The sequence below is a fragment of the Mytilus galloprovincialis genome, chromosome 1 (assembly GCF_965363235.1).
Source record: "Mytilus galloprovincialis chromosome 1, xbMytGall1.hap1.1, whole genome shotgun sequence".
Classification (NCBI taxonomy): domain Eukaryota; kingdom Metazoa; phylum Mollusca; class Bivalvia; order Mytilida; family Mytilidae; genus Mytilus; species Mytilus galloprovincialis.
In genome coordinates, this window is record NC_134838.1 from 93754410 (window position 1) to 93776765 (window position 22356).

General features: G+C 31.9%; 2 protein-coding genes across 4 annotated transcripts in view; one reads left to right on the forward strand and one right to left on the reverse strand.

The window, feature by feature from the left end:
* LOC143045189 (uncharacterized) overlaps positions 1-1933 on the forward strand; it is a 116104-nt gene extending 114171 nt beyond the window's left edge. For all 3 annotated transcript variants that reach the window (XM_076217540.1, XM_076217549.1, XM_076217531.1), the window contains one exon: positions 798-1933. In XM_076217540.1, the coding sequence (XP_076073655.1) occupies positions 798-1811 (1014 nt within the window). In that variant the 3' untranslated portion in view covers positions 1812-1933. The remainder of the gene's footprint in view (positions 1-797) is intronic.
* A 3586-nt stretch (positions 1934-5519) lies between these two features.
* Positions 5520-22356, reverse strand: part of LOC143045207 (NCK-interacting protein with SH3 domain-like) — a 37372-nt gene continuing 20535 nt past the window's right edge. The window contains exons 4-11 of the mRNA XM_076217557.1: positions 19411-20129; positions 17934-18095; positions 17179-17265; positions 15873-16011; positions 13228-13308; positions 10736-10957; positions 9897-10069; positions 5520-8901 (exon numbers count right to left, since the gene is read on the reverse strand). Of these exons, the coding sequence (XP_076073672.1) occupies positions 8719-8901; positions 9897-10069; positions 10736-10957; positions 13228-13308; positions 15873-16011; positions 17179-17265; positions 17934-18095; positions 19411-20129 (1766 nt within the window). The 3' untranslated portion in view covers positions 5520-8718. The remainder of the gene's footprint in view (positions 8902-9896; positions 10070-10735; positions 10958-13227; positions 13309-15872; positions 16012-17178; positions 17266-17933; positions 18096-19410; positions 20130-22356) is intronic.

Below are 22356 nucleotides of genomic sequence, written 5' to 3' on the forward strand. Positions count from 1 at the left end.
AACTGCTTCAGAATAGAGAAATATTTTACTACTTTTAATTTCTGCAGAAGATCTCAAAAATAAGTGCTACAGGTTTTAACAGGTGAAATGAATTTTTAGTGATGCAAAAGAATTTAAAAACATTGATAAAGAAAGATAACTCTTAGCTGCAAATTTTTTTTTAAATGAAGTTGGCAAAGCTTAGCAGTTTAGTTAATTGAGATGTACTGTTTAAACCTGATATGCTTTATTTGATTATGAATGGTGTAAAACACAAACAACCATCTTGTTACCACTTTGGTGTATTCTTTTATGAAATTAATACTTTTCTGTATATTATTAAAAAATATACCGGTAAAGGCAAGAATTTCTATTACCTGATATGGAAGTTTACACTCATCAGAATACTGATTGACAGAACAAACAAAATTTCTAGTCTTAAATTCCATTAAATTATCCAACTATCCTTCCCTCCTTGAAATCAGCTGAGTAGTTGTAATACTATATTTGGGTTATAAAGAGATTAAGGTAAATTCAATGCTATAGAAAACATATAGAACAAAAAAAATATAAAACTTATGAAGGTTTGAGTTTATCAAATCTTGCCTTTCTGTCATACAACTTAATTTATTACTACGGGTATGACATTTGTGTTTGAAACACCAAATCCAGTATAAGTTGATTTAATTATCAGTCTGAGACTGATAATCGTACTCACAAACATTTTATGACTATTAAACCTCTGTTGTTAGCATTTTAAAACAAGTTAAAAATTATCATCTTTCTTTGATATTAATAAAATTTTGTGTCTGTTTCAGAATTCAGAACAGATGGTTTCAGCATTAAAACACAATAAGATTGTTACATCTGAAATGGATATGGATATAGATATTCAAGCAGAAAAGTTGTCAAAAATGGAGAAGGATTACAAGTTTAAAGACAAATCTTCTGAACAAAAAAAGCGTATTGCAGAGGATAAAGATAATTTGGTTAAAGAACATAAGGACAAAGATGCTATATCCTTGGGTAATGAAAATGAATCTGTATTGGATAAACATTCCAATGAAAAGGGGGGAAAAAATCTAAATATTCCTAAAAATTTAGGGGAGAGTAATGACATTTATGATGTTGAGTCTTGCCTAGCAACACCTACAGAGAAATTGGCCACTTCAAATGTTCAGCATAAATCTAAAAAAAGACAGGATGACCAATCAGAAAGGGATTCAGCTTTATCTGACACAAGGAAAGTAGAATTAAGTGGGACAAGGGAGATAAGTCAAACTCGATCTGTTGTATTATCAAAAACACTTGAAGAAGGTAGAAGTAAGGGGAGAGGAACTAGTAAAATTCTATCAGAGTCAATTCATTCTGGTACCCCTCCTATAAAATCTGTAATGGACAGGTTAGGAAGTCAAGTTACATCAACATCAAAGATCTCACCTTCAGAGTCGTCAGCAAGACCTGTCCTAAATCTGACAGGTGCTTCCTCTTCAACAAGACAATCATCTTCAACGTCAAGTTCAAAAACTTCATCATCATCATTATCATCCAAGACAAATTCAATAAAACAATCATCAGTAGGAATAAGTTCAAAGACATCTTCAGAAACAACATTAGATCAAGCCATGCCTTCATCATCAAAGTCAATGTCATCTAAATCAAAATCATCTGAAACTGAATTAATGCCAAAAAGTGATGAAACTTTAGCTCCAGTGTTGACAAAGAATCAGATGGAATTATTAGAGCTGGAAATGAGAGCCAGAGCCATCAAGGCTATGCTTGGTGCTCATGAGAAAAAGGAAAAACAACTAGAGAAACAAGCCAAATTATGAAGACAATTAAAACACAAGAAGAACAGTCATTCATAAGAATAGTGGACAATTTTAGAATGTGAGAAAATAATGATATTTAGACTCATTAATTGTTAATTTGGAATAAATATTTTTTGTTTAAATTGAATTAATGAAACAGACTTAACTATTGTTAGAATTGTAACAGTCAGGTGTTGCTCGTAAGGTTTTGTCATAGTATTGCAAAGAGCAGATAACCGTTAGACCTAATTAGAAAAATGTTTGCAAACGTTTCACATTATTTAAGAATGGGAAACCATAAAATATTTGATACCTGCCTGTAATGAAATTTCAGCCACTATAATTTTACCACCTAGCTGGAAATCAAAAAAGGAAGTTTGGTTATTGCCTCTCAGGCTTAAGACATCTGAAAAATTAACACTTGACATCTGAGCTTAACAAGGTTTTTAATATTAAAATAATGAATTACAGCCAAACTGAACTAACGCCTGGTGAATCTGTAGTACATAAGAGTCCCTGAAGTGACTATCTTGGGTATGCAGGGTTGTTATGATGAAGATGTGATCATAATAATTATGTAAACTCTCTTGCCTTTTGCTAAGTTCAGTTGTGCTTTCAAATTATGTGCTGTTTTTTATTTACTAGTTAAAGTTAGTATTCATGTAGGTATCTCCACTGTGCAGAGTTTTGCCTCACACAATATAAAAAAGAAGATGTAGTATGATTGCCAATGAGACAACTCTCCACAAGAGGCCTTCAACAATGAGCAAAGCCCATACCGTATAATCAGCTATAAAAGGCTTCGAAATGACAATGTAAAACAATTCAAATGAGAAAACTAACGACCTAATTTATGTAACAAATTAACCAAAAACAAATATGTAACATAAACAAACGACAACCACTGAATTGCAGGCTCCTCACTTGGGACAGGCACATACATAGAGAATGTGGCTGGGTTAAACATGTTAGCAGGATCCCAACCCTCCCCCTAATCTGGGACAGTGGTGAAACAGTTCAACATAAGAACCAACTATAAAAATCAATTGAAAAAGGCTTAACACATGGATAAAATACAAATACTACAAATACAAGTGAACGTGGATGGGTACTTGTACATCCCAACAACAAAAATACATTAAGTACAGATCTGAGAGTACTCACAGTTACTGACAGCTAGTTCAAAGCCACTAACAACTAATAAAAAAAATCATGCATCTAAGACCAAATTATCAATCAGTACACATCCAACATTTAATGGATTTAGTGTAAAGACGTCATAAATAGTCAGAGAAAGACATGACCTTGTGCAATGTCTAGATACAGGTATCGACAGATTGTAGATCCATTAATGTGTATATATATATACAAGACTTTTGTTACAGAATGCAAGACATAAAGATCTTGCAGCACACCCTGAAATTGGTTGCTGTTCTTTAATTTAGTTTGCCACAACCAAAGGTTTAGAAACTTATACACAATGCTTATTACAATGTACCACAAAACTCAGATGCAGTACGAATTTGAGTATCATCAGTTTTACTGTTCATGAGTAATGTCCCTAAAACGTTATTTGCAAGAGGAGTCTTCATCAGTGTCCCATGGAAACATTCCCCATTTATTAGGTCAATTTCTCATATATTTGTTTATGGAGCCATTTTAAGGTATACCTATCTGTCAAGGTTCATATGACTTGACATCATTTTTCGTTGTTCATTGGTTAAAAATGTGTTTTTTTTGTTACATCAGTTTCTTAGTTACTGTAGGCAAAATGTGTATTTGGTTATAGAATGTTTGTAAGGTGGCATGTATAAGTGCAGGGTTCATATGCCCTTATCTTCACAGTTATTGATAATATTAAGTATCTTTTATTAGTGATCATGATATAAAAATAAGAAGATATGTTATGATTGCCAATAAGACCACTCTCTACACAGTACCAAATTGCACAGAAATGTACAACTATAGGTCACTGTATGGCCTTAAAAAATTAGCTAACTCCAAGTTCATTTGTTTTAGTTTAAATGATTAATTGTTTTGTTAGGTAAAAGGAGAGACCTTTGTGCATTTGAAAGTGATTTAAACCAAACAACATTAAGTGTCTGTACCTCATGACGGGGAGTCGTCAGACTAGCAAGATCATGTTATGTTTCTTAAACATTTGTTTGTATCACTTTCATATTTAGGAGAAGTGTGTTTTGTGTGGTCTGTTGTATTGTTTAGTATTTTTGTGCTGTTACATTTTATACTTTTTTAGCTCACCTGGCCCAAATGGCCAAGTGAGCTTTTCTCATCACTCGGTGTCCGGCGTCGTTCGGTGTCCAGTGTAGTTAACTTTTACAAAAATCTTCTCCGATGAAACTACTGGGCCAAATTTAACCAAACTTGGCCGCAATCATCATTGGGGTATCTAGTTTAAAAAATGTGTCCGGTGACCGGCCAACCAACCAAGATGGCCCCATGGGTTTAAATAGAATATATTTTGGCTTATATCTCTGAAACCAAAGCATTTAGAGCAAATCTGACAGTAGTAAAATTGTTTATCAGGTCAAGATTTATCTGCCCATAAATTTTCAGATGAATCGAAAATTTGTAAGGTTCTGAGATTTTCAGACCATTCAGACAACCTTTTGTTGGGGTTGATGCCCCTGAATTGGTAATTTTAAGAAAATTTTGCAGCTTTTGGTTATTATCTTGAATATTATTATAGATAAAGATAAACTATAAACAGCAATAACGTACAGCAAAGTAAGGCCTAAAAATAAGTCAACAGGACCAAAATTGTCAATTGACCCCTTAACCCTTTCCTCAATAGTGACGCCTTTTGATGCCACCCCCTTTACTCCATAATGATGCCTAAAGAATATCATAGGATTATCCAACTTAAATTTATTTGATAAAATATTTGTTTTTCGCATTGCATTAATACTTTAAAGCATATTTTCTGCATTTTATTGAAAAATCCTATGCGAATCGAGTATGCAAAAAAAAAAAAAAAATCAATGGAGGAAAGGGTTAAGGAGTTATTACCCTTTATTTTTAACAATTTTCATAAATTTGGTAAATTTTTACGAAATATTTTCCACTGTAACTACTGGGCCAAGTTCATTATAGATAGAGATAATTGTAAGCAGCAAGAATGTTCAGTAAAGTAAGATCTACAAACACATCACCATCACCAAAACACAATTTTGTCATGAATCCATCTGTGTCCTTTCTTTAATATGCACATAGATCAAGGTGAGCAACACAGGCTCTTTAGAGCCTCTAGTTATGTATGATAAAGCAGCTCTGAAAATATTACTCAATTGTTTCCTATTCATTTATGCATGTCTGCATAAATATGAGAAGTATCCATAACTACATTTTTGTATTTCACAGTGTATGTAGATTTAGTGGCAAACACAGGTACAGTTGGTTGCTGAGGCAAACTTCTCAGGAAAGAATTGGAACAACAGTTAAAATATTTCCATAGAATATTCTTATCATTCATTTCCAGTTATTACAAGGGCACATAATTCTTTCTCTGAGAGGACCAGTCTTTAATTATTTAATGAGTAGATAAGTCCTTAAATGTGTAAAGAGCATGTCCCCTTCATCATTGGGCATCAGATTTATCACCATCATTCCAACCAGGTTTTCAGACAACTATGTCTTGAGGACAAATGAGAATACTTATTTGGTGTCATTCTATAGTAAACAGTTGCATAGACAATGTTTCAAAAAATATTTCAAACAACAAAAACATTTTATTGAATAAAGGTGATAGCTTCCTGCTGTCTTGATATACATATTCTGGTTACTTAAAAAAACCTATTATTGCATTATACACAATAACAATGAATGGAATGTATAATATAATATGTAAGTACTAGATATACCTATTTCATAAAGTAGATGGCTCATATTTGGCACATGATAATGGAGGTATTGATAACCACTTCAAATTTGCTCACACTAGGATGAAATTTATAAAAATTGAGAAGTTAAATTTAATACCAGACAACCTTAATAAAGATATATCACAATTACATCTTAAACACTTAAATGAACATTCATCCATAATTCCTTCATGATAACATAGGCAACAGCAAAATAACAACAAACATTAATAAAGAATTTCATCTTTTAACTATTTACATCTTTCCACCAATTATATGATTTTGTATATTTAGTGCTCTTAAAAATATACTCAAAAATGATTTATAGCAAACAAAATAATCTAATTTGATTATGGTTTCTTGCTATGGTTACTCATCAAATGTGAAATTTATTTTTGCTTTCATTTGCCTCTCTTTGGAATAGATATGCAATTTGTTGACCTACATTATCTTCTGATTTACTATGTACTGGTACTATATTGTGTTTACAAAAAAAGGTGACGGAAAAAGTAAAAGCTCTTCTGATTGATAGTGCAGTTTTAATGTAAGCAAGACCCATATCCAGCCTAGATATGAGTTACATGCAATTGTTTCAGGTAACATGTATACTAGAGCATCACTGATCATTCACTTTCATTGAAACAAACAAAAAAATCTTTGAGAAAAATTTTCTTTGTGCAATGAGAGTAGTTAAATTTCAAATGATTGTAAACAGGAAGTGGGTGAAGGGCAGTGTTTATACGACTGCAAAAAAAAATTTTGGGATCGTATAATGGTATGATGTGATTGTCTGCGTCATCTGCGTCGTCGTCCGAAGACACATTTGTTTCCGGACAATAACTTTAGTTAAAGTGAATAGATCTTTATAAAAAAAATTCAGAAGGTTCAATACCACAAAAACCGTTAAGGAATTAGGGGCCCAAAAGTGGCCAAAACAAGCATTTTTCTAGTTTCAGGATAATAACTTGTGTATAAATTGCTCTGAAGTTGTACCACAATGTTAGATACCACAAGTAGAAGGTTGGAATTCATGTTAGGGGTTATGGGGCCAACAGTTTAGGAATTAAGGGCCAAAAAGGGGCCAAAAATCAGCAGTTTTCTAGTTTCCAGACAATAACTTGTGTGTGAGTGTATTGATCTCTCTGAAATTGTACCACAAGGTTCCATATAACAAAGGGAAAATTGGGATTGATTTTGGGGTAAATTGCCCAAAACATGTAGGAATTAGGGGCCAAAAAGGGCCAAAAAGAAGTATTTTTCTAGTTCCCAGACAATAACTTGTGTTTAAATGTACGGATCTCTCTGAAATTGTACTACAAGGTTCAATACTACAAAAGAAAGGTTGGACTTCGAGTTTTGGGGTTAATGCTCCAAGGGGGGTTTCAATAAGTTGGGGGAGCTCCAAGGGGGATTTTGTTTCCATTGTTTTAACAGGATTCATATTTTTTTCCTTCAAATTTTTGGAAAGTTTTTAAGATGAAATCTTAAATTGCACACTGACAGTAATGAGCAAAAGATTAGTAAGATTTTTGACCACATTTATTTTGTGTCAGAAACCTATATTATGTAAAAAAAAAATTGATCACAATCCAAATTCAGACAGTATCAAGCTTGAATGTTGTGTCCATACAACTGTTCAGGGTTAGACCTCTGCGGTCGTATAAAGCTGCACCCTGCGGAGCATCTGGTTAAAAATTGTTTACATGCTACAACTCAACATTAACAATGAGTGTTGTAAAATTTTAAACTATTCCAAACAAAAAGTAACTGCAAGGTATATGTCTAAATTGCTTACATGATGCAATTCAACATAACCAAGCGGCAGACCAAAAATGAAATCTATTCCGCTTTCATGAAACTAAGAAAACTTTAATAAAAGTTGTCTACCTAAGGTTATTCAGACATACTGAGTTGAGCAGGTAGTAGACCTGCTTTCACCATTGGGAGACACAGGTTAACATTAGCTAGTGATAACATATTTTTTGGCAAAGACACAGTTTGATAGAATGAAACCTTTATTCTTCATATACTGGAACGTTTAGGTCATGAGTATTTTCAAAACAATATGATTAAAATGACTATTAAAAACTATGAAAAAATAATCTTAACAAAGACATAATAACATATACATTCAAACATAATATCATCAAGTTCAAAATTCAATACTGTATACAGAGAATCGTAAAGGGGGGGGTATCTGCACGGAAGAACACGAAATAAAATTGCCATTTCACAATGAACGAACAATTAAAAATGTCTTGCTCGTTGATCTTTTTACCGATTTCATGAAACACAGTGAATAACAAACCTTTTTCAGTCTGCACGTGAAATAAAAATGGCAAAACATGTTGCACAAAAATAACCCTTTACCACCCTCAATACAGCAAATGACAAAAATAAAAATGATAAAAAAAAAACAAGTCTGTAATACATGTGATGATTTCACTTGAGCATTTATCCTTCCCAAGTCAAAAGCAAATTTACAAACATTTATGCACAATTATAAATAAGGAATTGAAAAGGCTTTTTTTCTATGCAATTATAACTATCCGCTCCTTGTCAAAGAACACAAATTAGCATTACGTAGTTGGTATGGTTAGAAAATTATTTTGGAATGTTTGTTGTTAACACAATTTAATTATGGAAAACAATTTCTCTTTCAGCAGTCAAAACAAACTGGCTTTTTAAGTATATTTTTATCGCATTTGCCAAGGGTCCCGGTTATTGGCACAGTAGTAGAGCCAGTTGGAATACAATGATATACCTCATGTTTAGTAGATTTTCAAGTTTAAGTGGGTTACATCAAGGCTTGAAATATGGAAGGGCTTAAATAGACTTCACAAAATTGTTTACATTTAACTTTAAACATTTGGCAAAATACAATTATTGGTTTGAATTATTCCCAGGACATCCACTACAGACACAATGCACACTGTCATAAACATGTTTTGATTTGATCAATAGGACAACAAAATGTAAAAATACTGTTAGACAACCGTAATGGTGGGTTTAACATGAGTTTACTTCTTTCCTAGACATAGATAATATTATGTAAAGTCCTGTATTTGGTCCAGAATATCTCCCACTATATTTTTATCTTCTACTTGACTAGATTCTTCATGTAGAATGTTGTGAAGACACCTACAGAATTCTGATTCTCTATGTTTGTACTCTAAATAGTCAGAATTCTCTACAAACAGATTGGCTAATATCAGGTTATTTGTCCTTACCTACAAAAAGAAAAACATATATGTATTATCATTCAAATATACATCAGTAGATTGAATTGTATTGTAGTTACAACTAAAATTTTCCAATTTGCTGCCATTATCTAAGGGCTGTTACCCCATGAAAAGCATTAAGTGGAAACAAAACACAAAAATGATCTGTTACCAACCAAAATAGTTTTATCATTTAAAAAGGTTCTATATCTACAGGCATTATGGCAAAATCCAGACAAGTGTATGTTTGGGAATGAAGGAAGGATGAACATGTGTAACACCTTTTGAGCAATTAACAAACATAAAACCAAGACATCTTGCATCAGTTGAATGGTTTATTTGATATCCTTTTTCCTGTTTGACACAGTTATACTTTTTTTTTGCTTATAGAAGAGGGGGCGTGTCAACCCAAATTCTTGGAAAAATAAACACTGAATACCTAATTCTTGACAAATTTCAATTATCTTTCTTAGATCCTGTAAAATTTAGTTTTTACTTCATCGGTCTGGATAAGTGTAAATCCCAAATTGACCCATAAATAAAAGTCCAATCCCTTTGTCCCCAAAAAGAAACATCACACCTGATATATATGAACTTTTAAATTCTCCCTCATGAACATTTTTAATCTATCTACATGGCTAAATAAGAGGAATGTCAAAATGTAGGCTAGGTTTTTCTGTGCAATACAACATTCAATTAAAAATCATAAAAACATTACAAACATCTCTAAACAAACATACAATTGTCCATTTTACACTAAATCATTAATATGTTGTACTTAGAAGTTACTGTGAGCACCTCAATACATACTATACAAATATCAGACTTATATATGACCCCATCCAAAATGCTCGTGGAGTACTAACCAAAGACTTATATTTAGATACTAATCAAACTGGATCTAAAACTTGTTCTACAAACTAGTTCTACAAACTTGTTCCACAGTTACTAAAGATAGAAATAAATCAGGGAAAATCCAAATATAACAGAATAGAAATATATACCTCATCACCAGGTTGTAAGTCTGTCAACATTCTAATAATCATATCTACTAATACTTTAGCATCATTAGTATACAGTAGACTTGCTGTAGATTTATCTCTGTATAGATCTGTCACAAACTTCATCACAGAATTCTGCTGACATGTCTGAAACTCAAACATCTTCACTGGATCATCTGGAATTCAATACAAAACAGTAAATGGATTTGTATCATTTTAAAATATGCCCTGTTTTGAAATACAAATATGAATACAAGATATTTTGGGCAATGCAACAAAACAAAAAGACAACATATGTTCGTCAACAGTTGCAAGTGTCAATACAATTAAATTTAGATTTCAGAACCATGTGACTCAGTTATGAGTGCTACTGGCAATGTAAGTTTTAATGTTGACATCCAATTTTTGGATCTATCTATCAGAATATTACAGAAGTATGAAAACGAAAATTATCAATTTTGCTCTGAGTGCAATCCCTTGATTTCCTCAGTGTGCTATCCCATATCTACAAATTCTAAAAAGAGTCTCCTTTTGCATAACCAATCCTATAAGTGAGATTGGTTAATACCAGTTTTTTATCAATTGTGTCACATGGACATCCAAGATGTATATAGAAGTTAACAGATCTGCTACCCAGTTATACATAAGAAGTATGAATTTATAAATCATCTGAAATTACCATAATATTATTTTTTGTAAGCAATACATTTAATATTTCATTTATGAATTCACTGAATTTAGTAACATGAATTTATACTCAGTGCCCATAACTTTTTAGTTCATTCCAAAGAAGATTAAAACTAGGGAATCTATTTATTTTAATTGAATAACATATGAATTACCTCCCCTATTAAAAAGAAGCAGTAATTTTTCTGTAAAAGTTTTAACTGTGCCTTTATCAGCCAAAACTTCCATGACAGGGTTTGTGGTATGTTCAGTGTAGTGAAGATTTAATGCTAGAAGTACCACAATCAGCTGATCTGAAGCTTCATCCTCAAACTGTTGGCTTGGTGGTTTCTCTATCAACTCAAATATAAAACCAATAAACCTTTTGGTAATGTGATCTAAAAAATAAATTATTTTACTCTTATTTACAAGCAAAGAAAATCATCAGTTACATATTTTAACAAACATAAAAAATAGAAAATAACATTTAACTAGAGGCTCTCAAGAGCCTGTGTCGCTGACCCTGGTCTATGTGCATATTAAACAATGGACACAGATAAATTCATGACATAATTGTGTTTTGGTGATGGTGATGTGGTTGTAGATCTTACTTTACTGAACATTCTTGTTGCTACAATTATCTCTATCTATAATGAACTTGGCCCAGTAATTACAGTGGAAAATATTTTCTAAAAATTTACAAAAATTTATGAAAAATGCTAAAAATTAACTATAAAGGGCAATAACTCCTTGAGGGGTCAATTGACTATTTTGGTCATGTTGACTTATTTGTAAATCTAACTTTGCTGAACATTATTGCCGTTTACAGTTTATCTCTATCTATAATAATATTCAAGATAATAACCAAAAACAGCAAAAATTCCCTAAAATTACCAATTCAGGGGCAGCAACCCAACACGGGTTGTCAGATTCATCTGAAAATTTGAGGGCAGAAAGATCTGGACCTGATAAACAATTTTACCCATGTCAGATTTGCTCTAAATGCTTTGGTTTTTGAGTTATAAGCCAAAAACTGCATTTTACCCCTATGTTCTATTTTTAGCCATGGCGGCCATCTTGGTTGGTTGGCCGGGTCACGTCACACATTTTTTAAACTAGATACCCCAATGATGATTGTAGCCAAGTTTGGATTAATTTGGCCCAGTAGTTTCAGAGGAGAAGATTTTAGTAAAAGTTAACGACGACGGACGACTGACAACTGACGACGGACGATGGACTCCAAGTGATGGGAAAAGCTCACTTGGCCCTTCGGGCCAGGTGAGCTAATAAAAATATTTTTGTGATCCAGGAAAAGAAATATACAAAACAAAGAATATTAAATTGAAACAAAGCTTTTTCAATGAATCAAGATAACATGATTAAAGAGAGCCTGATCAACATGTCTATGTTAAACCTTCTATTCACGAATAGATGATGTATTACTTGTAAAATCTAAGAAGGTGACCTAACTACAAAGATAAAACATAGCTGATGATTATAATAAATGGATTGGCGTTCGCAGGATGATCACATGATAATGAAATATGAATATGAACCCTGCTTTGTACTAGACACACTGAGCCAGTTTTTGTATCACTTGACAGAGTCAAAAAGCGAGACATAGGTATGCTGTTTCCAGCGTCAACAGTGTTGTAGTTTGTGATTAGGTCTAGTTTATGGTGAACCACTAGTGGTAGGTCAAAGATTTTTAGTATGCAGTTGTATTAGTATTGGCACATCTCATTACCATTGGGATTATTTGGCTCTGCCCCCTCAGTCATGGTTAATTGACTTTGAAACTTTTGCTTAGTTTTCTGTATAAGTTTGTAATTAGGTCAGTTTATGGGGTACCACTAGTGGTAGGTCGATGATATTTTGTATGCAGTTGTATTAGCATTGGCACATCTCATTACCGTAGAGATTATTTGACCCCACCCCCTCAGTTATGGTTAATTGACTTTGAAATTTTGCTTTAGTTTACATGTATTAGTTTGCGTATAGGTTTGTTTAAAAGGAACTGCTTATGAGCAGTCAATGGTATTTAGTATGTGTTGTATTAGCACATCTCATTTCCATGGAGAATGTTAAGCCATGTACCTTCAGTCATTTATTGACTTTGAATATTCACAAATCTTACATGTTTTAAAAAGTGTTGCTATTTTAATTTCAACATTTGCATTATCGAAATTACCAAAAAGCGAGACATATCTCTGTGATAACAGTTTATTTTACATTCTAGTTTATACAGGTAAAAGACTGCAGGAAGTTATGTGATGGTACCTAAACATGTTATTCAGACTCTGAGCTGAATTGTGTTTATCTTGAGGGTTAATAACTTTGTTAGACTTGTGATAGAAAATAACGTCTTGCTAGTTGAGATGCTTTATGATTCTAAAATGTGTAGATGTGTAACAATAGTATTATGTTATATTACAATAGTGTGTGCAAAAGTACAGGAAACGATAACATAATATGGCATTTGAAAGTTGTTTGGTCCATATTCACAACAGTCTTTCTTGCTGTGAGGGGGATAATCAGTATATATCATTTTTCCAGTGTTCAAGCTAATTTTCAACACTTCTGGCAAATTTAATATGTTCTTCACACTTCCACAATTAAATAAGGCCACTGTCATTTTTATAACTTTATAATCATATCTTACACTAACCAGACAGACTAGTAGGCAATGGCTCTCCTGTTGACAGGATCATAGACAACACAATAGCTACATAACATAGTAATGGTAGATCTGAAACAGAAAAATACATAATCATCATCATGTCTCATTAGAGTTACATAGATAGATCGGTATTGTTACACAATCTTTTAGACTCATATAATTTTTCCTGTTTGTGTAGTATTGTCAATTTTGATGATCCAATACCTAATAAGTTTACTGGTTGGTAGATTCTTATAGATTCTATATATATATATATGCATTTAATAAACAGGAATTTTACATGGACTGACAAAATACTGACAAGTACCTCATCTTAATCAAGCAGGTTTGGCTGTAGTTGTTGACTGTTTACGTTCACATAGATTTACATGAAATTCCTTATAAAAAGTATATAACCATTATGTATATCAGAAAAATTAATCCAGTTTGCAAGTAACACCAGGTGCTCCGCAGGGCGTAGCTTTATACGACCGCAGAGGTCGAACCCTGAACAGTTGGGGCAAGTATGGACAAAACATTCAAGCGTGATACAGCTCTGAATTTGGATTGTGATCAAATTTTTGACATTACATGGTTTTTTTTTTACACAAAACAAATGTCAAGATTTTACAAATCAATTAAAGATTTCTTCTTCAAACTTTTTAAATCTAAAATTAAATAGTTGACACAGCATAAGGTTTCTGACACAGAATGAATGTGGTCTAATGAACTTAAAAGTTTTTTTTGCCTTTGAGCAATTCACTATGCTGTTGAATATTGATCCTCTCAAAAAAATGTTTGAAGAAATTTTCTTTTTATTTATGAAATCTGAAATGAGAAAAATTTAAACCCCCCCTTTTTTTTCACATCCCCGTTTCCCTTTTTCCAAAACTGATATCAATTCAAATTTCTAATGGAGTTTGAACCAATAACTACTCTTTTAAATACATCATAAAATATTAAAATGTAAAATAAAGTGCTTGTTATCACTGAATGGTAAAGATTGGTTGGTAGTAAAAGTGAATATACATTGTTTATTGTATAAAACAATAAAAAAAACTTCATCAGCAACATTTTATATTGGCAAATTTCCAATGAAGTTATTTCCATAAAGTTATTGGCAAATAAAAATAGAAAATGACATCATAGATATGTCTGGCAAATGTCCAACATACATTATCTAAAAACATTTTAGATAAGATAAGGAAAAAAAGCTTCATCAGCAACATTTTATATTGGCAAATTTCCAATGAAGTTATTTACATAAAGTTATTGGCAAATAAAAATAGAAAATGACATCATAGTCATGTCTGGCAAATTTCCAACATATATTATCAACTACTATTCTATACAAAGAAAGATAACTCCAATTGAAAATTAATTGCTATTGCACAATATTGTGCAATTAGATATTTCTTGCTATTGTGCAATACTGTGCAATTGAAAATTTCTTGCTATTGCACAATACTTGATATGGAATCCTGATTTGGACCAACTTGAAAACTGGGCCCATAATCAAAAATCAAAGTACATATTTAGATAAAGCATATCAAATAAGCCCAAGAATTTAATTTTTGTTAAAATCAAACTTAGTTTAATTTTGGACCCTTTGGACCTTAATGTAGACCAATTTGAAAACTGGACCAAAAATTAAGAATCTACATACACAGTTAGATTTGGCATATCAAAGAACCCATTTATTCAATTTTTGATGAAATCAAACAAAGTTTAATTTTGGACCCCCAATTGGACCAACTTGAAAACTAGGCCAATAATTAAAAATCTAAGTACATTTTTAAATTCAGCATATCAAAGAACCCCAAGGATTCATTTTTTGTTAAAATCAAACTAAGTTTAATTTTGGACCCTTTTGGACCTTAATGTAGACCAATTAGAAAACAGGACCAAAAATTAAGAATCTACATACATAGTTAGATTCGGCATATCAAAGAACCCCAATTATTCAATTTTTGATGAAATCACACAAAGTTCAATTTTGACCCTTTGGGCCCCTTATTCCTAAACTGTTAGGACCAAAACTCCCAAAATCAAACCCAACCTTCCTTTTATGGTCATAAACCTTGTGTTAAAATTTCATTGATTACTATTTACTTATACTAAAGTGATTGTGCGAAAACCAAGAATAATGCTTATTTGGGTCCTTTTTTGGCCCTTAATTCCTAAACTGTTGGAACCATAACTCCCAAAATCAATCCCAACCTTTCTTTTGTGGTCATAAACCTTGTGTCAAAATTTCATAGATTTCTATTCACTTAAACTAAAGTTATAGTGCCAAAACCAAGAAAATGCTTATTTGGGCCCTTTTTGGCCCCTAATTCCTAAAATGTTGGGACCAAAACTCCCAAAATCAATCCCAACCTTCCTTTTGTGGTCGTAAACCTTGTGTTAAAATTTCATTGATTTCTATTCACTTTTACTAAAGTTAGAGTGCGAAAACTAAAAGTATTCGGACGACGACGACGACGACGACGACGCCAACGTGATAGCAATATACGACCAAAAAATTAAAATTTTTGCGGTCGTATAAAAAAATATCATAGAAGGTTTCTTAACTTCATTTAGTACCACGGGAGAGCATCTGGGGGTGAAAAAATCAAACAATAAGTTATAAAATCACAAAAGAGTCTACTTACTATCATATTTATTCTGTATTTCACTAACCAGTTCTAAAGGTAGTATAGAATACAACAGATTAGACACAATAGAGGCCTCCAAACTACACATGGCACCAAAACATTTCAGCAAAGTCATTCTTAGACTAACCCGTGTTTCCTGAAAGTTTTAATTAAAAAAAAAGAATTTGTAAATTATGATGTTTATAGTGTTCACAAATGAAGAAAGGACCCATATAAAATTTAGTAGCAATAAACTCATTCCTACAGGCTATCAATTACTGTTAGTATTGAAGATCTTTGAAAGTTGTCTTCATCTGTACTTACATCAATTTAAAACATAACTTGATATATATTGCTATCGAGGTTTTTACACTAATGGTCCTTAATCCTGTCAATATTTTGGTTGACATTGCACAAGGTCATGCTTTTCTTGTGGTGTTTAGGGTGTCTTCACAATATCAGATGTAGTTTTGGTGTACTGATTATCAATTCAATACATGGTTGATTTATTAGTTGAAATTAAGATTTGAAGTTGCTTTCAATAAATTTGAGTACTCTTAAATCGGTGCTTTGTGTCTATAATCTTTTAATTAGTTTTTTTGCTTAGTATCAATCTGATTAGTCAAGCCCTTTCCAACTAATTTTTACAGTTTGTTCTTTTGTTGTGTTGTTACACCACTGTCCAAAAGAAATGGTAGGGTTGAGTGCTTAGAAACTTGTATAATCTTCCTACATCTTTATGTGCTTGTCCCATGCCAGGAGCCTAAAATCAAGTGGTTGTCTTCTATTGTTGTCTTAGGGACGACATCAAAAGATCAATGTAAGATAAAAAACTTAATTCAAATAGTTTGGGGGTGGGGGTTGAACTGCTGCAAGATGTTGTTATTCGACATTGATTTTTACATATACCTATATGGGTCAATCAATTTTTCCCAAATTAAGTTAAGAGGGGAAAAAGGGGGGGGGGGGGTCAGTGAAAAAACTATGTGAATTAAGTTTTTTATCCTTCATTGAACTTTTGATGTCATCCCTTAAATAATTGGGTTTTTTTTAACATGTTTATTGCTGTATACATCAGGCCATGAGTGTTCTCTTTTGAATTGTGACATTGTCTCAGCTAGCTCCTATTAGAGCTTACAGTATAGTATGCGATTAACTTTTTGTGAAGGTTTAATGATTACCTCTAATTGTTCACATATTTCTTCTTTGGAGAGTAATGGCATTGGCAATCATCCCACTTCCTGTTATTTCTTTGGTAAAAATTTAATTTTCATTGTTTGATTCACTCTGAACTGTTTAAAAGTTTTTAAGTTTTTATACACACCATTTGGTAGTACTCCACTAGGTTATGCAAAGCTTCATATCTATTTTTAGCAATAACCTTTCTACAGACAGAGGACTTAGCATTCTCCTGCAAAAAAAAAGATAAATCAATCAGAACTTTCTTTTTAATTTGCAACCAATATATATATTCCATTGCAACTGATCTTTACAATTTGTTATATATATATCAAACAATGAAAATTAATATATATTCACATATTAAAATTAGTTGCCCCTAGCACAAATTCCTTTCTGTACTTTAATTTTTACTACATCTTGTCGATTCTGATTACATGTATTTTGGCATTACACAATGTCACACATTTCTCAAACTTTTTTTGACATCTTTACACTAAACCTGTTGGATGTGTACTGATTGATACTTTAGTTTGGGAGAACATGATTTATTTATTTGTTGTACTTAGCTTTGAAGTTTGAAATGGCTTTCAGTTTCTGTGTGTACGCTTCTTTCAGTGTTTGTGTCTATTTAATTAATATTATTTTCATGTTATTAGCTTTTGTGCTACGTTCTGATATCTTGATTTAAGCCCATTGCAACTGATCTTTACAGTTTGTTATTATTTTGTACAGTAATATCACTGTATCAGGTAAGGAAAGTGTTGCGAAACTCACAAACAGTTTTAACCCCGACACATTCTTTTTGTGCCTGTTCTAATACAGAAGCCTGAACTAAATTATAGCAAAGTAAATTAAATCATTAAAAAAAATTATGCATGTACAACTTTGTATATTTACCAGTATAGACAATAACTCATCTAGATATTCAGAAATAGTTTGCTGATCTGCAAACAAACTCCAGCTTCTTTGTTGTGCATCGTCTTTACATTCTGTCAGCTTAGTTAATAAATCCTGTAATGTTTTACCATCATAGGAAGATTCTTCATTCTTAGATTCACCCTAAAATACATTTAAATCACGTAATGTTTTACCATCATAGGAAGATTCTTCATTCTTAGATTCACCCTAAAATACATTTAAATCACGTAATGTTTTACCATCATAGGAAGATTCTTCATTCTTAAATTCACCCTGAAATACATTGAAATCCTGTAATGTTTTACCATCATACGAAGATTCTTCATTCTTAGATTCACCCTGAAATACATTTAAATCCTGTAATGTTTTACCATCATAGGAAGATTCTTCATTCTTTGATTCACCCTGAAATACATTTGAATCCTGTAATGTTTTACCATCATACAAAGATTCTTCATTCTTAGATTCACCCTGAAATACATTTAAATCCTGTAATGTTTTACCATCATAGGAAGATTCTTCATTCTTAGATTCACCCTGAAATACATTTAAATCCTGTAATGTTTTACCATCATACGAAGATTCTTCATTCTTAGATTCACCCTGAAATACATTAAAATCCTGTAATGTTTTACCATCATAGGAAGATTCTTCATTCTTAGATTCACCCTGAAATACATCTAAATCCTGTAATGTTTTACCATCATACAAAGATTCTTCATTCTTAGATTCACCCTGAAATACATTTAAATCCTGTAATGTTTTACCATCATACGAAGATTCTTCATTCTTAGATTCACCCTGAAATACATTTAAATCCTGTAATGTTTTACCATCATAGGAAGATTCTTCATTCTTTGATTCACCCTGAAATACATTTAAATCCTGTAATGTTTTACCATCATATAAAGATTCTTCATTCTTAGATTCACCCTGAAATACATTTAAATCCTGTAATGTTTTACCATCATAGGAAGATTCTTCATTCTTAGATTCACCCTGAAATACATTTAAATTCTGTAATGTTTTACCATCATACGAAGATTCTTCATTCTTAGATTCACCCTGAAATGCATTTAATGACATTCTCATAATGGTTAACAAACTTTGGCCTTTTTGCATAAAATCAATACATTACTATATGAAATCTTCTATGAAGTTTGGTTGTTTTCACTGATCCACAGTTGTAGTTTTTACTGATTGAATATATAACACAACCATGCATTATACTGTAATTCTAGGGTTTATTTGTTTTTTCCTGTACTGGTGTTCATTGATGATTTGTTATTTATGTTTTGTGGTCTAAATGAAAAGGAAGGAGGATTGACATAAACATAAAAGTTCAATCCTGCATAGTAGTTTCTTCTATAGACTAGGGATTGATGATTTAGTGCTTGACATATTATTTAGACATCTGTCAACTGTTGAATTGTCATTATAAATATTAAGATGTTACCTCTGAGAAGGTCATGAGTATTTTATCCATAACTGACGCCATCTGCGGTAGTCTTGCTGCCACCTGACCAAGGACAATCTCTACAGCTAGACAAGATTTAGGGTAACTTAGCCCTGTATGCTCTCTTAGCTGTTCAACCATGTCTGAAGCCATTTCACCAGGAACAGTTATACTCTCAAATTTTATCACTGATGGTGACTTTAAAAATCTACTCGGACTTTGTTGTAAATTTTTTGAAGGACTGGATGACAACTGTACTGCAGGAAGAGTTCTTTGCACTGTTGTTTCACTATCATCTCTAGATATTACAATATATGAGTTACCGGTCGGTGAGTTGACATCCTCAAATTGGTGCTCAACAAAATGAATAGGTTCCTCCTTCTGTTCAGGTCCTCCACCATATACATCAACATCACTAAATTGATGACTTTCTGTATCTATATCATCCAAATGATTTCTATTTCTGGTTCCCTGTATGAGAGATGAGTTGGTACCAGATGTAATGTTAGGTTTTGTTTCATTTTGCTTTGAATCCTCTGAAAGTAATGAAGAACTTGAAGAACGTGAACTCTCAAGGTCTGTCCGTATGGAAGGAGAAGTCGATGAGGACCCAGTGGATGTGGAAGAGGATGAGGATGATATATCTGTAGAGGAAAGCTGTGAGTTGCGTGCTGGTGGTGGTGGTGCTGAACGTTTGGAGGAGGTTCTTCTTGTTGGTTCTGAAAATGAGAAAGACTAAGTGAAGCTTGTACAACTATTTACCATCATCATAGTATATGATAAACATGAAATTATTGAGCTAGACTTCAGAGCTTAAAGTTTTTATTAGTATATTGATAAAAATTTAAAGAAATTAAAATAACAAAAAGGGACATCCATTTCTTATTGTAATATTCTGGGGTTTCGAAATGAATATTTTGTATTCTGGCCTGGTATTGATAAAGAACAGAAAAAATATGATTGTTCAAAACAGGATGGACATAAACAATTTTGTAACAAATATCAAAAGGCAGAAAATAAAACCTGTAGATTTCATGGATGGTAACAGAATACAATTTCGTAACAAAATATCAAAAGGCAGAAAATAAAATCTGTACATTTCATGGATGGTAACAGAATATGTTATTTCAATTATAATTTACAAAACAGTCACACTTTTCACCTGAAAATTTTCTTTTCATCAAATTTCACAACATTCTGCATGTTCTGAAGCATACAAAGTTTTGTTATGTCTAAATTTAAATGTTAAAGTTTTAGACTGGGACAGGACTAGTATGTGCAAAAGACTAACTTAAAGCTAGATCAACAATTCTAAGTTTAACAAAATAGAAGTGTTGACCTTAAGGAAAATAGGTTTAACAATATATATTTTTATTGAAAGTCCAGAAAAAAAACACTTACATCATATTATTATTAAAATAATATATTTCAACAGCTGTATATTTCAAATGGAAAAGGCCTGAACTTCAAATCAAATTTTCGGTCATTGACAAAATCAATTCTTTACTGAAATCAATTATTATCTTTAAAGTATAACAAAAAGTACTTAGAAAATAAAAGTACAAATATGATTAATTATTTACAAGACCAACGTCAAAATGGACATTTGATTAATAACAAACAATAATGAAATCTTTAAATTAAAGCCAGGTTAGCCTATTTCATTTAATTTGAAATTTTTAGAACAGATCAAAATAATGTAAATAAGATTTAAATTAATGGTTTGATAATCAATTTGAATTGAATTTTCATAATAAATCTAATTCTTTTAGTAAAAAGACAAACATTAAAAGTAAAAACTTACAAAACAGGTAGATTTTAGGTCATAAATTAAAGGTAGTAAATTTGGGTACAAATTGAAGGGCAATAGTCATGAACAAAAATCATGTCAGGCAACGAAAAGTCACATTAGATAATCTGTAATTCTGTATAACCTTGTGATGAAAGGTGCAAGCATTCTTTGTCAGTTTTATCTTGGGGCTTTGTAGAAATCAGTGTGCAAATCTTCAATAATGCATTTGCTTGCTCTATACAAAACTTTAAATTTTCGAAACAAACTTATTTTATGCTCTAGCATACACAAATCAACATCAAATATTGCTCTAGCAAACATGTAAAAATTAACTAATTTAAAAGAACCTCCATCTGACTACCCTTTTGAAAAGGTTGCAGTTTTGACTATTTTGTTAAAGAGATTCATATCAACAAGACTTTTCACTAACAAAATATTCAAATCTATTAAGCTATTGTTCTATACAGGAGATTTTGCTCACAATCTTTTTTATTGAATTTTCTCTCTTTAGTAATTACTATTTTAATGTTTGGTGATAAGTCACTTTTGGTTGACAAAATCAAAATGAACTTATCACTAGATTTTTACTTCCATTAAGCCAAATGAAGGGTGCTCCTTATGGAGCAGGAAATAAGTTGAGCCCCATTTGGGAGAAGAGTATGTTTCTTAAGTTATGGTTTCTGATTGACCAACTAGTATCTTCTCTCTCTTGTCTTTTAACAGCAACCAATTTGAATTTGTCAACAGGGATACTTTTAGAGCATCAATTCCAACAACAATTCATTTATTACAGTCCATAACTTGAGAATAATTCAACCATACAGGCCTATATACCCAATGACCCTGTGCAAAGGTTCATAGAGAGTTTAAAAGCTTTGAAAATCAACCACATTTACACAAATTTCCTAATACACTTTAAAGCAGCTGTTTCAATCAATGTAAAGTCATGATTTCTTATGGTTTATCTTCAAAGAAAAGTTCAAATTTAGTGCAAAAATTAAGTTAAATAATTGCTCTTATCTGATATCTTTATAAACAAGTTTCAAATTTATTGTTTTCAGAGTTTATAAATCACAAGGTTTGTTTATTGTAAAAAATCAGTTAAGAAATAATCAATGTCAGAAATTTCATTTTCACAAATATGTGTTAAAAAT